This window comes from Podarcis gaigeae, assembly GCF_964106915.1.
Source record: "Podarcis gaigeae genome assembly, chromosome: 2".
Taxonomy (NCBI): domain Eukaryota; kingdom Metazoa; phylum Chordata; class Lepidosauria; order Squamata; family Lacertidae; genus Podarcis; species Podarcis gaigeae.
In genome coordinates this window covers 71,687,136-71,704,415 of record NC_139679.1, presented here as the reverse complement: position 1 = coordinate 71,704,415, position 17,280 = coordinate 71,687,136, and the positions used below count along the sequence as shown (strand labels likewise).

Here is a 17,280-nt window from a genome sequence, read left to right as displayed (position 1 = left end):
TTAAATACAGCTGCACAGAATGCATAATTAAACTCTGGAATTTATGTAGTTTCTCTTTCATGGTAAGGCATATTCTTCAACCCCTGAATTTCACACTGTCCTTCCTATTTAGTTTACAGTAAGGTGTGCCCTTGAACAGAATCCAGTGTTCCAGCAGTGATCAGATAGATATAACTAAGTCAAATGAAGTTAAACTGTTCTCTTGATGTCTTCAGGATTGTAAAGGGGAAAGGTCTGCTACGAGCCTCGTGTGCCAGAGTCCTCGCTACCCATTGGAAAACAAGGCAGCGAGCATTCATGGGAACCTGAAGATCTTGATGGATGGAGCACTGAGGCACCAGACGTTTCGCATCCGCTACTACCCCAAGCCAGTGATTTACCCCTTTGAGCAGCAAGACCAATTGTACACAATCAATCCAGGAGAGGATGAGATCGAGATCCATGTATGTAATTGTTAGTTGGGCAACAATATGTGTGAACAATATTACTGTGCTCACCTGAGCAATGCGGCATCAGAAAAACCTAGGCTGCAACCCTAGGCAACACCCTCCCAACACCTGGGAATAGGGTTGTACTTCTGAGTAAACATGAATAGGACCACAGCCACGGAGGACATAGTAGCAGTGTCTGCAAGTGGGGTTTTCTGGGAATGTGTAATTCTCTGCACAAAGAAGCTGCTCCATTGTTGGCTGTTTTGAAGTTTCTCTGAAGTTGCAGTGCTCATATGTGTACACCACTTCCATAGGTTGAAATTAACTCACAGAGCCATTTAGCAGCATATGAATTGGCACCAAGAAATCAAGTTGTATATAGCGAAGGGGGTCCCATTAAATAAAATGGCAAGGGTGGTGCTGCTGTTTATAGTTCCCCCTGTATTAGATGTGAGCAGGAGGGGATTGGGATGAGGGTAGGGATGCTAAAGCGTCATCAGAACAGTTTCTTCTGCATAGACAAAAGTGCTTGTGGATTCAGAGCAGGGTTACATGGGAGTCTGGGAAACATGGGGCAACAAAGCCAAGAGGCCCAATGAGGAAGATCTTTTCCCGAAATGGGTTAACGTATATGTCTTTATTTGTTTGTACAGCATAGAGGACTGGATGCTGTGGCAGGCTGCATGGCGATCTCTATCACAGTGGCTGGCAAAGAATGCCACCCCACTGTGCTGAAAAACGAGGTGACCTGCCGAATCCCCGGGGACCTGAACTCCCCTCTGCATCGTTTGCCAGCACAGGTGAAGCTTGCAACAGTTCTCCGCAACCAGCACTGATGCCATGACATGCTTCTCTCTCTGCCTCCTCTGGCCCATTCTCCTTTTTGCAGCTTGGCCTCCTCCCATCTTGTCCGTTCTGGCTGCTTTTTCCTCTGATACCGTTCAGTCACTCATTTGGTTTTTCCACTACTGGCTGCAGAGGAAATGGAACTGAACAAACGTGGGGCAGTAGCTCCATGCATTCTCATTCTGACAAGCTTTTGCCCCTTTACTTCTGCTTCTCTCTCCTTTTAAAACATATAGGCTATTTAATAACGCATGTTTGAGAAGTAGCGAAGGCAGCAGCTAAGCATGACATGGCTCCCAGGAAAACTGATCTGGGCCGCATCCTGTGGATGTGTCATCCCACGTCATCTATAACATCTGGCCTTTGTAGCAACTTGTGAGTTCAGAGCAGACTTAATTCTGACCTTTAAAGAAAGTCTTTAAAGAAATACCTGGCATATCCAAACCAAACAAGCCGCAGATACATTTTTACAGCAGAACATTGGGAAATTTCTGGCTCCCCTTGGCACTACTTCTTAGACTCATTTTTCATTAGGAAAGGGTTTTTCCGTGTTTGGAATTCACCAGGGACTCTTAATGGTTTAAATAAATTTTAAAAATCTATCTGTGTATCTTCAAGTCTCTCAGGAGTGGGGGTGAGAAAAAGGTGGATAATCAATTCTACTGCCTTGGAGTTCCTGCACTGAACAGCACATGGTGAGAAAATTGGTTCCGGTGCCCATGCTTGCATCACTGCCCACATTCTAGATGGCACTGATTTTCAAGGGCACACCCAGTATGACTCTAAATACTTTCCCTGGGTCATTCTCTGCTGGTGTGTGTGTGGGGGGGGCACTCTCTGTTCTCAGAGGCATTGCTACCGGCCAACTATGGAATGCATGTGTGTTCTCTCTCTCTTTTTGTCTGGCCATTCCAGAGTTTAGAATTTCTTGTGTGTGTGTTTTAAAGTTTATTTGTGTACAGAGCATGCCAAATCCTGCCTAAAGAAGGAGTCGGCTACTTGTGGTCTTAACTACTGAAGAGGGGGTGGTGTGCTGGGTTGTCTGTCACTTCTATAGATTCTGTGAGAGAAATTACACTGTATATGTGACTCTCTGATTGCTTCCTGCCCCTCTTGGGTTCCTTCAGGTTGAGAGAAGGACAAAGGGGAGGAGATGTTTATCATTTTCCTTATTAGCTGTTTTTCATCCTCAGTGTATCACTCCCTGGCACACACCCTTGCTGCTTTTCTCAAGGGAATAAAAGACACAGCTCTGTACCATGTGTCCTGCTGCCATCCTGCTACCCTCCCTCCAGGACATTTCATAGTTCTCCTCCTCCTCCTACAAGAGCATCACAACCTTAGCAGAGATGCCTTCTTTGCACTTGAGTCTAGACTTAAGGAATCTTGTGCAAAGATGAAGCCCTGCACTGCCCCCCTTCCCATGATCTCTTTTCTTCCTGCCCTGTGATTCCTCCTACCGCTATCATCATCCCCCCCCCTGGGCAGGAAACAGACCAAACAGACGGACTCCAACAGCCCCCATCCAAAATGTCACCACAGCACACATGGAGTCTCACCAACTATGCCCTTCCATGGAATCCAAATCTTGACTGACCACAAGCTTTGGGACTAATAGTGCAATGTACACAACAGCCCTCCAGGCTTCTAAACAACCTAGGATATTTGAGTTGCTCCCTTTCTGTCCAGCTGGCAATCTGTTATACAAGTTTACTAATGTGTGATAGTTCAGCACGTTAAAGCTTTGCTGGCTCCTTCCTGCCCATTGAACGCCATTGCTCTGGCATGGCTGATAATCTGCTTCCATCATGTCCTTTCCTCCTTTTAGATTTGTGTGAATGGAAACTGCACAGACCTTGGCTTTGTGGTTGTGAAATCCTCCTTATCTCCTGTTGCTGTTACATTGGGGACCGTTGTAGCCATCCTATTCCTCTGCTTCTTGGCATTTTTCGTGATGAAATTCATGCAGCGGAAGAAGAAGAAGAAGAAGTCAGGTAAAATGCAAGCTTCTCACAAAGCTTTCTGATCAGAGCAGAGCTTTCAATAAAGGTATTCATTCAACTGCATTTCTCCAATGTTTTAATCATTGTGCTGGTTTGCATCTATCTGTAAGGTCTCCAGTCAGAGCATTGGCATATATCAAATCTGGCTTGGTAACTGGACTGGCAAGATGGGCAGGGTTAGGCATGGCAGGGAGAGGCTGGGCGTACAAACTAGGAAAGAGAACTGAGTGTTCCGTTTTGTTTCTGCAGGAACTGAAAACTTGGAAAGACTCTCAAGCCTCAACAGGGGCATGACGAGCATCCCTCTCCTCCCCTCCAACCCTAATTACACAGATACTGCTGGTAAGGATGCATAAAGAGACTCTTAACAGCTCCTAGTGCTTTGGAGCAGCTGGGATAGGGTCATATAAGTGATTTCCTATTGTGGGATTGCCTTGGCTTGGGCAGCAGGCTTAGTCGTATGGTATATTTGGCTTTGCACTAGCAATCATGTCCCAAGTTGATACCAGGATTCCCATCACCATCTCCACAGTTCACTCTAAATGGTCCTATAAACAAAAAGCACTGTTCTCAAACACCTATCCCTTTCCATGCCCCAGTTCCTTTGGTCGTTTTGTTTGGGAGGAACATGTGGCATTCTATTGACACGTGGGGACACTGTCTTGCCCGGAATCCAGTAGTGACCCCATGGCAGGAGATGCAAAATGAACAATTATTACCATTTCTCTAGCACCTATCTAACGCCAGTCTCCTCCCCTCCATTCTCTTGATGGCACTGCTCTAGCAGAGCCCCGTACTTCTAGAGTGAGTCTTGGAAGCGCCTCTTACACAGGAAGCAGTGACGGTTCTGCCATGCCCTTCATGCGAGTACCTTCTTACTCCATTAAAAATTTTCGGCCACAACTCTTAGAAGAGGTGAAGGACGTTCTAATCCCCGAAGAGCAGCTGGTTATGCAGCAGGACCAGATCATTGGCAAAGGTAAGTCCTGTTGAGGTTGCCTTTATCAATCACCCATAGTGTGCAAAGCTTTGTTACAATTTCTACAATCTGTGTTTGAAGAGTACCCTTACCTACCCACACCACCATGCTAGATACGTTTTTAGGTGCTTTTCTCTGCTAGGCATTTCTAGTTACCATCTTGAAAGCACAGACTTTAGGGTTACCTAGGGTAGCACCCCATGAAGTTGTCCTACTAGCAGAATGATTTCTGCCTTTGCAATGGGACTTCCTCTCCCTCTGCTTTCTCCACAACCCTTATCTGTTCTCCTAACCCTCTGGAGAATATATGGGGGGGGTGTACTGGCAGAGGAAGTCCCATTGCGCAGGCAGAAGTCCTTGCACTAATTGCACAACTCTGTTGGATGCAACCCATTGGATTCTTGTTCAGGCTTAAAAGCCATAACATGCACACACACCCATGTTAGCCTGGTAAATGTGGCACGTCTTCACAGTGTTTTCTGTTCTATTCTGTGCCTCCAGCACAGAAACAGCCTATGCAGCACTCTCATGTTATGCTGCACTCATGCGTGCAGCCTTCTAACTGCAAGAGGCTGATGCAAAAACTCAAGGGAATGGATTGGGCTAAGAGTACCTGGTTTGCATGCTGGGCTGTGTGTCTAGTAGGTCTTTTTGTTCTTTTTCCTGTCCAGGTCACTTTGGGAGTGTTTATCATGGAACGTACATAGATTCGGACCATAGACATATACACTGTGCTGTTAAATCTCTGAACCGTGAGTAATCCCTCATTCCTCTCACAGCAGTGGCAACTGCACTTAACTGTCCTGCAAAAGGAAGCCAAGGGATGAGGGGTCTGTTCCCTCTCCCTCCTCACCAGCTGCTCACCCGGTCATGCCCCATTGTTGCTGTTATTTAAACTTGAAGGACATGCTCTATGTCCCTCTTCCAGCATTGGAGTGGACAGTTTCTAAGAGTGTTCTGCTTGCTTAACAAATAAAAGTGAATGGGCTCTTCCACTCCCTCCCTTGAGAAAAGGGGCATCATGCTACTTCGACTGGACTATAACTAGCATAGATTCAGTTCTGTAGGGGAAGACTTGACAATTCAATCATCGAAGGAAGGCCCTCGGATAATTCCTTCCTTAAATGGCACCGTAATCTGGATTCTAGGGAGACTTGCCCTACTTTGCACTCTCCTTCGGCTTGCTCAGTGACATGGTACAAGGAGACACCATTAGCTTAAGTGCCATTTTCTGCGGCAAAGTCTTGATGTCCCTTTGCAATGTCATTCCACTCAAGAGTAGGTGGATATAGCTGTGAAGAGAGGTTGGGGATGGGAGGACATGCTGTTAAAGCTTCCCCAAGGAAGCTCTTTGACACACTTCAGGAAACAGTCCTGGACTGTTTTGGGGGGAGAGGGAGGGATGCTTTTGTAACCAACTTCTGCTGTTTGTTCATCATCTCCAATGAGACATACCAAAGGCTTCCAGTTCAGCCAATCGCCTTCAAGGCCTTGTCGGCCTTCTGAGTGTAGTCTCAGAAGAATCCTCCTTATCAACAGCATCCCCTGGGGCCTTGGGAAGCAGAGGGACCCACGTGCCACATTGACCTAGCCCTGCACAGTTCTTACTCCAGCTAGGCATCCCTCCCTTATTCCCTGCAGTGTTGTAGGTTTAACCTGCTGCCATGTCTTGTCCCAAGTCCAAACAAGCTACTTGTGCCATCCATAACGGATCTTGTGTTGCTTTTGTGTGCACTTCCTGCACTCCAGTGACCCATTTCCCAAGAGTTTTGCAGTTCCTTGTGTGGATGTGCTGCTCTGGTGCCTTTTCACAGCCTGCTTCCTTTTCTCCCCCAGGAATCACGGACTTGGAGGAGGTGGAAGAGTTCTTGAAAGAGGGGATTCTGATGAAGAGCTTTCACCACCCCCACGTCCTCTCTCTCATTGGGATTGCCCTCCCTCGGGAGGGGCTTCCCCGGGTGGTACTGCCATACATGAAGCATGGAGACCTGCGACACTTTATCCGTTCGGAGGAGAGGGTGTGTACTGCTTCCCTGTTTGGGTTTATGCCAGCAAGTCAGCCCTTGGGAGATGAGCATCTCAATGCCAATATGCTGACTTCCTGATCCTGAAGCTACCGTTGGGTTGAGAGTGGTTCACACCCACCTAGTGAAGTGGAGCATTTAAGGAAAGGGGGTACTGAGACAGTGCTGTATCAGACCCTTCCTTCCTCTCCCTTTCAACTCTGGTCAGCTTTTGCTTTGGCCTTGTGAACCCCCTACATCCCTGTTGCAGGATGTCTTCCTGTTCAATCACTGCAGTCTTTGAACATTCCCCCAGTTAGGTCTTCACCACCATGGAATGAACAATGAGTCAACTGAGGGTTTGGGCCCTCCCTCCCCCAGGTGCGGCAGGGAGAGAAATCCGTCCTGCAGCGCAGCAGAATTTGTTAGCTCAAGCATTCTCGTCAGGTTTCTGCCGGAGCCTTCTATGTGTACGAACCACCTTATTTTTGCAGTAGCTTCTGCTCTTGCAGGCGGGACCTCAGCATCCAAGGAGCAGAGGTTGTGTGTTTCTTTGCTTTTTGCTGACTCGGAGCCTTCTTGAACAGTAGGAACGTGAGCTGGTGGCTGATGTACCTGCTGCTGCTACTACCAGAGACGCAGAGCACAATCGTGTCTCCCTCCCACCCTGGCCAGTGCAGAACTAGCTACTCTCTGCTGAGAGCTGCAGCAACACCATCTTCCCTTTCACTTTGGGGAGAAAAACAGAGCCGGGGTAGTAAGCAGGCTTCAGTTTCCCTACCACCTCTGTAGCCACTGTCATCTTCATCATTACTGCTTGCAACGATTAAATAAGTGGTACAATTACCATTATTGTTTGTGGCCACCTAAGGGTGTAGCATTTCTACATAGGAAATAGCATTAAAACTTTGTGTACACTGTCTGGTGTGTGACAGCTAAGCACGTGTATTTTTGCTATGTGTATACATGGGATCGGGACGCGGGTGGCACTGTGAGTTAAACCACAGAGCCTAGGACTTGCCGATCAGAAGGTCAGCGGTTTGAATCCCCGCAACGGGGTGAGCTCCCCTTGCTTGGTCCCTGCTCCTGCCAACCTAGCAGTTCGAAAGGACATCAAAGTGCAAGTAGATAAATAGGTACTGCTCCAGTGGGAAGGTAAACGGCGTTTCCATGCGCTGCTCTGGTTTGCCAGAAGCAGCTTAGTCATGCTGGCCACATGACCCGGATGCTGTATGCTGGCTCCCTCGGCCAATAAAGCGAGATGAGTGCTGCAAACCCAGAGTCGGTCACAACTGGATCTAATGGTCAGGGATCCCTTTACCTTTACTATACATGGGATCATTTCCCCACAGGTTTCATATTGTTTCTACATAGAAACATTTTATCTACGTACACAATATGTGCCATGCAGCCTCATTTACAAAGCAAGATTTGACATGCATCGCACATTCTCATGACAGATTTAAGACAGGGAAGCAGAAGCCCTTCAGGGAAGCAGAAGCCGTTGTCATCTTGCCTAAGTCTGGAGTTTGAGCAGTGACCTCTGGCAGCACCTGCTGTGTCTGTCTTAAAGAGTTTGAAAACAGGCCCCACAGCAATGTCATCTTGTATCCAATGATTACATACAGAGAATTGAATCTTTATGGGAATCTAAGCCAAGCCTTCGCTTCCTTCCAGCAACTTGTCAGTAGCAAGGCCTTGGGGGATGGGGGGGGAGTAAAGCTTTTCTCACAAAAGCGCTTTTCAAACGATTGCAGTGCACCGTCCACAGACCTCACCTCGAACAGACTGCCATTTGAGGTGCAGCGCACTTTTAGAGCAGTTGTACGTTCGAAAAAGGGACGCTTGCTCAGGCTACTCATTCGCTGCCATTGTAAACGCAGCCCGGAATGTTGTTGCATGTGTACCTTGTGTGCTTATTGGACTCAGGGGAAATGTCATTAGCAATGAGCAACAAAACTCCTTGGGAAGGGCAGTGACTCAGTGGTGCAGTGCATACTTTACATGCAAAAGGTCCCAGGTCCACTTCAACTTGGCACCTCCCAGTAGGGGTAGGAATGTCCCCTTCCTGAAATCCTATAGAGGTGCAGCAAGTCAGTGTTGACAATACTGAGCGAGATGAACCAATAGTCCGACTCAGCTTCCTATGTTCCTTTCCCTTTCTCAGCCCTGTTTCACTAGCTAGCTGACCAAATACAACCATGGCCAGCTTTAAACCTTTTACAGCGGTATGATTTTTTTGCAAGATTTACTTTCTTCTCCTACAGCCCTAAAATAACATGTGCCTTTTTAAAAAGAGAAAGAGAGGAGGCGTACCATTACCTTTACTTTACCTCTTATGTTCAGATACTCTATCCCACTATTTTTGCTGAAATGTTGCTCATGGGACAAGGGCGATTAAAAAAAAAAGTGGTTGGGACACACTTTGAATGAGATACGGGAGAGGCAATGAGAGCCTCTGCCCACTAGGGGGCCACAAAGGCATGCGCATACATAACACATTATTATAAAGTCTTAAGCAGGGAAGCTGCACATAAGACTGTATTCATGCTTCAACATCAATTCCGCGTATTGCTTGCACCCTGCGCAGGCCTTGTCAAGTAATGTGCAAGTGTCTGTGCCACGTGCACTCCCAAAAGAGAATAACTTTCTACCGGCAGAAAATTCCTCCAGCCGAGTTTCTGTCGGCTCATGCGCTCATCCCATAGGACAGTGCGCATGCAGGGCGCACTCCATTTCCCACCCAGAAGTGATATCCAAGTAGCAAATTTCCCCCATGTGAAGTAGCCCTGAAATTAGCTTCAGCTGTGCTGGCTTGAGGGAGTTACAAGCAAGCAGTTCAGACCTCGAGAGGGGCATAAACTCTAGAGCCAGATGGAAAACTCATTTTAAGTTTCCTCTCCCTCCCCGCTCTTCCCCAGAACCCAACTGTGAAGGATTTAATAGGCTTTGGGCTGCAAGTGGCTCAAGGGATGGAATATTTGGCCCAGAAGAAGTTTGTGCACAGAGACCTTGCTGCTAGGAACTGTATGTAAGTATTGAAATGAGTGGGTAGAACATAGTGGTTGGCGTGCTGCACTAGGGCCTGGGAGACCAGGGTTCAAATCGTCACTTGGCCATGAAACTGACTGGTGGTCCTGGGCCAGTCACTCTCTCTCCCTCATCCCTAAGCTACCTCTCAGGGTTGTTGGGAGGATAAAATGGAACGGAGGAGAACTCCGTATGCCACCTTGAGCTTGAAGGAATATAAATGTAATAAATAACAAATACCTGGCTGGGCCTTCAGGCTTCCTGGGTGAGTCTGTCAGGCATCTTCCCCTGTCAGCTGATTTATTCCCTGTGTTTTGACAGAAATAGGCCCTCCCTGGTGTCAGTATAGCTATTTCCTACCTACAGCTGCTTTACCTTTGCACCTACTATTTTTGTGAAAGCCTTGTATTAGCAGGTAGAACAAGCCCCACAAGCTTCTCTCACTGTGCGACAGCTTCGCCTTGGTTGGGAGGAGCACCCATTCAGTATGGTGGTTGCTCATTACATGCAGGGCTAAGCTGTTCTCTCTTGCCCTTCTAAAAGCTGTTTGGGAAACCGCTAAGCGCTCATAGGTCTTGAAAAGGGCTGCAAGCGCTGATTTCTCAGGCCTGGGTTGAAATGTCAAAAAGTCCAGAAGTGGGACTTGAGTCGCTTAATGGTGCCTCCGTGACCGAGGGACTGTAATTCATTTGGCTGCAGTGTGTGCTCTAAATCTACCCCTCTCCTCTCTGTGCTTTGCAGGCTAGATGAGACCTTCACAGTAAAAGTGGCAGACTTTGGGCTGGCCAGAGACGTCTTCGACAAGGAATATTACAGCATCCGGCGACACCGCAGAGCAAAGCTGCCGGTTAAGTGGATGGCCCTTGAGAGCCTGCAGACCCAAAAATTTACCACCAAGTCTGATGTAGTAAGTGCAAGCAAAGGCAGTGGGTGCTATTTAGACATGGGAACCAGGGTCATATTCTTTGGCGAACACTCATAGCCTAGTAAGATTGTCTTCCATGAACAGGGTCTTAGCAGTGAGTCCGTAAGTGACTGTGGAGGACAATTCTGGATCCACGCATCCTTTCACAGTGGGGACATAGGTTTTCGGGTGGAAGTTGATCATGATGAGGGTTTGCCAAGCATTCCTTCCTCTTAGCACGTTTCTCCCTTGCGTCCTGAGTTTGAGTGTCTTCAAAGCCCATGACGCCTTTGGTAAAGGTTGCTCTCCAATTGGAGCGATCGCAGGCCAGTGTTTCCCAATTGTCGGTGTTTATACTACATTTTTAAAGATTTGCCTTGAGAGAGCATTACACTTTCCATTTTTAAGTTTGAAACAGAGTAGTTGCTTTGGAAGACGATAAGCAGGCATCCAAACAACATGACCAGTCCAATGAAGTTGATGTTGACAGTGTTTCCTGTCCTAGCTGCATAATTGCTGCAACAGGAATGGGGAACAGTTTTTTCATCCCAAGGGCCACCATCCCTCATGGTAAGCTTACCGAGGGCTGCGTGGCAGCAGTGGGTGGGGCCAGTACAGAAAGTAGATTGGCCATCCACATAAACGGCCACTCATAGAATCAGAATTATAGCGTTGGGTGGGACCACAAGGGTCATCTAGTCCAGCCCCCTCCGATGCACTCATATACATCCACACACATGCACATTCATAGCTAGCCATATACAAGCACACACATTCATTCACACTTACTGTCTCTCTGACACAGAGATACTTCCAGACTCTCACTAATCACTGAGTGACATAACCCATAAGACTCTCTGGATTACGTGTACATATTGTTAGCTCATGTCAGAAAACAGGCCCCATGGCTGTCCAAGCTAGCCAGGGCAGGCCTCTCTTCAATATCTTTGTGCCCCTGTGCATGAAAGGCTGCATCTTGACACTGTAGAAACACATGGTGTTTGGTAGATGGGGGATGCCGAGGAACTAGGCGAACCTCTCCTGGGTCTCCTCCTAGGCTGTTTGCGCCCCTTCTGGGGGTCACAGATCTGCACTGCCGCCTGTGCGTTCTGCTATATGTGTTCTCCATCTGTGCATTCTGCTCTTCTGCCCAGTGGTCCTTTGGGGTCCTCATGTGGGAGCTGATGACGCGAGGGGCTTCTCCGTACCCTGAAGTGGACCCATATGATATGACCCGCTATTTGTTGCGAGGAAGAAGGTTGCCGCAGCCAGAATACTGCCCAGATTCTCTGTGAGTATATATGAACTTGGGGCAGGGCTGTTGAAAACCTCTGCCTTAGGGAAGGACGGGTTAAAAAGACCCTTGAAGTATGTGGAGAGATAGGAAGGCTGAGATGGCACCCAGCTGGTCTCCACCAGGCTACATGGAGGCACAGGCAGTCATATTTGGGGGAAGTGTTCTAGAATTCTGTGCAGAACTATGCAGATTGAAAAATGTGTACCCCAATAAACTGGGGTGTGTGCTACACCTAGAGTATATTCCACTGGCAGAGGGGAAGGTAAAAAGAAGCTATAAATGAGATGGTGTGGGGGCAAAGGTTAGGCTTACTGGAAGAGAGACTACTCCTTTCTTTTGATTGGCACCAGCCTTTTAAAATTCTTTTTTTTTCTGTACAGCCCTTACTGCTAGCCTTGCACGGCATTCTCAGTGAACAATGAGGTTCAGAGACCTGATACTGTTCAGATGACCCAGATTCCCAATGTGATGAGATTTGCTAGAGACAAACATCTGGCAAACTTTTTGGAAGTTCCTCTTAAAACAGGCCATGCGGTGACTGCAACACAATATAGCACTGCGATGAAACTTACCAAGTCCATCAGACTTTGGGATGCTTGTGAAGCCCAGAAAGCCTGTTCTATCAAGTCAGATTCAATACTGCCTAGAGCTGCCATGAATATCCAGATTGATAGGCCCTCTGAGGGCCTCCATCCCTTCCTTGCAGTCCCATCCCAGCCGTGCATATCATAAGTACACAGCCTATTTGCCAAATGTTCCAGAGCCCCAATTTTCTATACAAATCCCAGTGAACATGAGCCAACAAGAAGGATCATTGCCTGTGGGCCAGGGGTTGCTGGAGAATGAGGAATGGGAATGCAAGGCAGTTTGTTATCTTGGAACGTGCCCAGGAGATGGTGTATGGCTATGCAGTACCACAAGTCTACACTGTCCTCAGGCTTTGAAGCTAGAGGTCTTGGCCTTACATTCCCCCTGCTGTAATGTGTGTTTAATCTGACAGGTACACCGTAATGCTGAATTGCTGGGCCCCAAGTCCTGAGGAGCGACCAACTTTCTCTGCAGTAATCCAAGAAGTCCAGCATATTTTAGCCTGTCTAAAGGGGGAGCATTATATCAACCTGAATGTCACTTATGTCAACCTTGATCAAGACCAGCCTTTCCCCCCTTTGACCAGCTGTGAGGATGATCTGGACTCCAGTGGGCTGAGTGAGGAAGAGGCTGCTACTGTGCACTGACTGATGCCAGGCAATTCTCAGGTAGCACACCTGAGTTGAGCCTAACACTATGCAAACACTGCCAGCCTTTCACTTCTCTGACTCAGGAAGTTTCCTGACTCGTCCTCCATTTGAGCCTTGGCTTGGCGCAGCTTGGATTCTCCAGTTGCCCTGCAGCTTCCCTTCAAGCATCTCCCACCTGGTGGGTTCAAGAAAACCATGGCCGGAGACCTTCTGCGATATGATCCCCTTGCTAAAGGGCTCAGGAAAAGGCAGAAATAAGCTCATCCCTTCCATAAGAGGTGGGGGCAGGTCCCCTTACCCCTCTTAGAATAGTGAAACATCCAGAATATGTGGGACCTTGGATGCTGGCCTGTTTTAGAAAGGGCTATAAAGTAATTTAATGTCTCAGCCTGCGGCTGAATCTGTATATAAAGGAATAAATTGAGTGTTGTTTACTGTTTGTTTCAAGGACTGTTTTTCAGAGCGGGCCTTTCTGTCTCATGTGATGTATATACACACATGTGCTGTCAGAGGGTCTGTATTGCTAAGATGGCATCCATTATGCAGTGGAGCTGCAGGCAGAATTGGGAAGCAGGCCCAGTGACCCAAAATGCCCTCTTTTCAACATTGATCAAGGCTGGCCCCCTCGCCCTCCCAGCTTGCTTAGCATCACATTGTATTGCTCCAACAGCGAGTCCTTTGTCTTTGACAGCTCTAAGTGGCTGCACTTCCCATGAGTTCTTCACCCCAAGGTCCTTTACTGAGTCAGCCCACAGAGCTACCTGTTGTCTGACTTGGGAAGCTAGGAGTGGGGGAGTAATCTGATTCCGATTCCAAAACAGACTCCCCTGATTCAATCTGGGCAGACCATGACTGATCCACTGAACGCCTGGACAATCCATCTTCTTTTCCTTTCAGAGGTGCTCAAGTGAAAGATACACAAAGAATCACACTCTTCAGATAATTGTGTGTGATCTGTGTCTTGTGAATGTGCATATGTCTTGTGGTATGGTAGGGGGTGTCTCCACACCCAATTCTGGTCATGTAGGCCCCAGAGTGTTAGCCAAGAGTCTGCAACTTTACTCTAAAGTAAGATCCGCTGGAGCCTGGGCTTATGCACATTTAGCTCAGGACATCTTATTCAGCTTTCCCTCTGAACTGGTTCTCAAGTCCCATCTCTGCCACAGACCCATTAGGTTGGCCTTGAGCATGTCTCTTGGCCTCAGGCCCTCTATTTATAAAAATGGGAATAACAGCACGCTATTTCCCAGGATTGTTGTGATGGCACACACAATAAAGGTTGCTTATGAAACTAGTTATTGTGGTGCTAGCAAAGGCATATCATTTAAAAAGGAAGTATAAAGCAAATTTTATGGTTAAGCTAGGGCTGTGGAAAGAGATCTGGGTTCAAATTCCCATTCAGCCCCAAAATTTCACTGGGTAATCCTTGCTCTTAGCCTAACCTATCTCACAGGGTTGTTGTGAGGGTAGGCTACAGAGCAGGAAGCATGGAAAATGCCTTAAATTCGGAAGAAAGACCGGATATAAATGTGGTAAATTGTAGAGATGGCTATTGCTAGGGATGGAGGAGGAGTCCATTTAAAATGAATTCATTCAGGGAATTTGGCAGGTGTGGCCCAGTTGAGCTTTGCCCACTTTGCAACATCTCTTGCACCAAGTGTCTGTTTATATAGGAGTGCATTGTGTTTTTTTTAAAAAATATAATCATATGCAAAATTATCCACAAAATACACCTCATGTAGTCCTATATATCTGCAGCAGTGTTTTTATATGTAAGTATTTTTATACAGCTATGCATTATTATATGTGTCAGTTTTTGCGCTGGCTACGTTAGGAGACCTGGCATATATATGCATATAATGTGCATTTAATATTAATGTGAGAATAGTTTGTATTTTTAGCTGAGCAGGTTAAAAAATAGTAACTCTAATTAGAAAAAAAAACCTCCATGTGGATAAGTTTGACATTTTCAGAAAATTCAATCCCTAGCTCTCATAGTTCTGACTGTTCTGGCATTTTTCAACAACTCAGGAGTATAGAACTGTTTTCAGCTTGAGGGCCACATTCCAGAGACCACAAGCCAGAAGTGGGCGGGGCCAGAAGCAATAATAGGTGGAGCAACAAATGTACATTTTACCTTTGCACAGTGGGTTAGTTTCTTGCAGACACACACACCCTTCTCTATCCTCCATCCAGGCAAGGAAAAGGCATTGTGGATTCAAGAACACCTTCTAGCTAGGCAAAACCAACTAAAAAATGGGTGTAAAGCAGGGTTAGTGAGGGCCATGGCCTAGGGCAGAGCTTCCCAAACTATTCATGTTGGTGACACACTTTTTAGACACACATCATTTTGTGACACAGTCATTCAGTTTCCCAGTACAATGGTACCTCGGGTTAAGAACTTAATTTGTTCTGGAGGTCCGTTCTTAACCTGAAACTGTTCTTAACCTGAGGTACCACTTTAGCTAATGGGGCCTCCCACTGCTGCTGCGCCGCCGCTGCACGATTTCTGTTCTCATCCTGAAGCAAAGTTCTTAACCCGAAGTACTATTTCTGGGTTAGTGGAGTGTGTAACCAGAAGCATCTATAACCCGAGGTACCACTGTATTAGCAAATCGGTGGTTAAGCTAACCCCTTATAAGAGTGTTCTTGTGACTCACCTAAACACTGCAGCCGACACACTTAACGCGTCGCAACACACAGTTTGGAAAGCTCTGACCTATGGAGGTGTGGTCTGGGGTCAGGCCCAAGGGCCAGATAGGCTTGGAGAGCTACATTTGCCCCCCACCCCCAGGCCTGAAGTCCCTCCTGTTATAACTTATCAGTGGGCTACAGCCAACACAGTGAGATGGAACCGCCATGTACAAGAGCAGAATGTTGCCAAATGTCCAGTGTAGATGAGAGCAGGTGAGCAGCAGGGGAAGAGCATTGCCTCTATGCTCTGCTCTCCCACTTCTGCATCTGGCTGACCGCTGGTGGAACAGATGGAAGCTTGCTCTGCTTCCGCAAAGTAATTCTTATGTTCTTAACTGCAGTTTCTTCTTAGACACTGTGAAACCATCTCGTCTGTCACTGTTTTTAACATTTTATTAAATGTTTTAATAAATGAGTCTAAAAATATAGCAAACACTTCTCATTTCCTGTTAAATTCCATGTCAACCAAGCATCTTTCTTTCTGACAAGCAGGACGGGCATCCATCCAAGTGTTGCAATCCGGAGTGTCGATGTGGAGGATTCCAGCCCACCACTAAGACCTTTCCCAGGACACTCCATTCCATTTCATTCTGCACCCCTGGTTTCACCCCAACAGATACTCTGCATTCTGCAGCCAGTGAGCATGCTCAGTATTAATTGGACTGTTTTGCTTACTCTTTGATTCCCCCCACTCTCTTTTAAGGATTCCCCTCCCCCCCAAAAAAAAAATCTTCTTGGAAACAGATTTAGTCCTCTCCCTTCTGAGAATTGGCATGGACCAAACTTCAATGGGTCCATCAATCCCTTTGTGAGATGAAGGCTCAGCTGTGAGAACATGCATTTAAGACCTCCCTCCAACCACCTAACAGAGATGTATTGTGATTATTAAGAGAATTAAGCAGAGGTGTCCAGAAGGGCAAAACCACTTGAAGGTACATCAAGGACTGCCTGGACCAAAAATAGCTTCATTCATTCTCAAGGCCTTGATCAGACCAGGTTAGCCTTGGATTCCCGCAGCTGCACAGGAGCATACATTGTTCTTTGTCATTTAGCAGAGCACTAAAGCTTTTTACCTCGTTTCTGAAAGAGAAATGAGACCCTTGGCTCAGGTACAAAAGTAAGTGGTGCATTTTTCAGAAGAGGCAACAGAGGAATTCAAAGCAGTGCCCCAGAGAGAACAGATAAATGAGACCCCACAGCAAGAGAAACTGTGCCCACTCTACAGCATAGTCTTAACTCATTGGAAGGATATTTTATTGTAGGGGTTGCCAGAGCTCACCTTTACTCTGCCTCAGAACTTTGTGCATTTGGGGGGGGGGTACTGCTAGGGAAATGACTTAGCCCTGGAATTCTTTTTTCCCCCCTCTCACTTCAGAAGAGTGCCTCTCCTACCTTCTCTTCTCATTCTCCTTCTCTTTTAAGGGGAAGGATTTACAGGCTGTGAACTCAGTAAGATGTGGCTCCTGGGGAGGGGGGAGGGAAGGAAAAAGGAGGAGCAAGGGAGAGAAGAAAAGATCCAAACAGAATAGGGAGAATCAAGTGATGGCCACCTACTTACTCTACTGCCACCCACACAGCAAATCAATGTTTGGTGGATAGAATGGTCTCCACGTTGATAACTCCTCCAGTCCCTCCGGAGGAAACTTCAAGTTACTGTAAGAGAAAAAGTGCCCTACAGTATAAAGAAAGGTGGCAGATTCCTGAAGTGCTCATCAGGGAGAAAAGTGGAATTGGCTAAAATAATTATAATCTTCACAAATGAGCTGAATCCTCCATCTCTTTCCTAAGCTAGCAACAAGTTCCTTCCTGCCATCTCTCTTCCCTCAAGGGTCTGTTCTGTCATTCTCTAGGCTTC

The 17,280-nt window shown here is 46.9% G+C and overlaps 1 protein-coding gene across 3 annotated transcripts in view; it reads left to right on the top strand.

Moving 5' to 3' along the window:
- The window catches only part of MST1R (macrophage stimulating 1 receptor), a 52,737-nt gene extending 39,571 nt beyond the window's left edge, over positions 1-13,166 (top strand). For 2 of the 3 annotated variants that reach the window (XM_083726501.1, XM_083726502.1), the window contains 11 exons: positions 216-443; positions 1,085-1,231; positions 3,106-3,271; positions 3,530-3,622; positions 4,065-4,259; positions 4,931-5,011; positions 6,096-6,277; positions 9,184-9,293; positions 10,034-10,199; positions 11,351-11,487; positions 12,494-13,166. In XM_083726501.1, the coding sequence (XP_083582627.1) occupies positions 216-443; positions 1,085-1,231; positions 3,106-3,271; positions 3,530-3,622; positions 4,065-4,259; positions 4,931-5,011; positions 6,096-6,277; positions 9,184-9,293; positions 10,034-10,199; positions 11,351-11,487; positions 12,494-12,728 (1,740 nt within the window). In that variant the 3' untranslated portion in view covers positions 12,729-13,166. The remainder of the gene's footprint in view (positions 1-215; positions 444-1,084; positions 1,232-3,105; positions 3,272-3,529; positions 3,623-4,064; positions 4,260-4,930; positions 5,012-6,095; positions 6,278-9,183; positions 9,294-10,033; positions 10,200-11,350; positions 11,488-12,493) is intronic. The other variant, XM_083726503.1, reaches the window with a different exon arrangement.
- Positions 13,167-17,280: the final 4,114 nt, after the last annotated feature.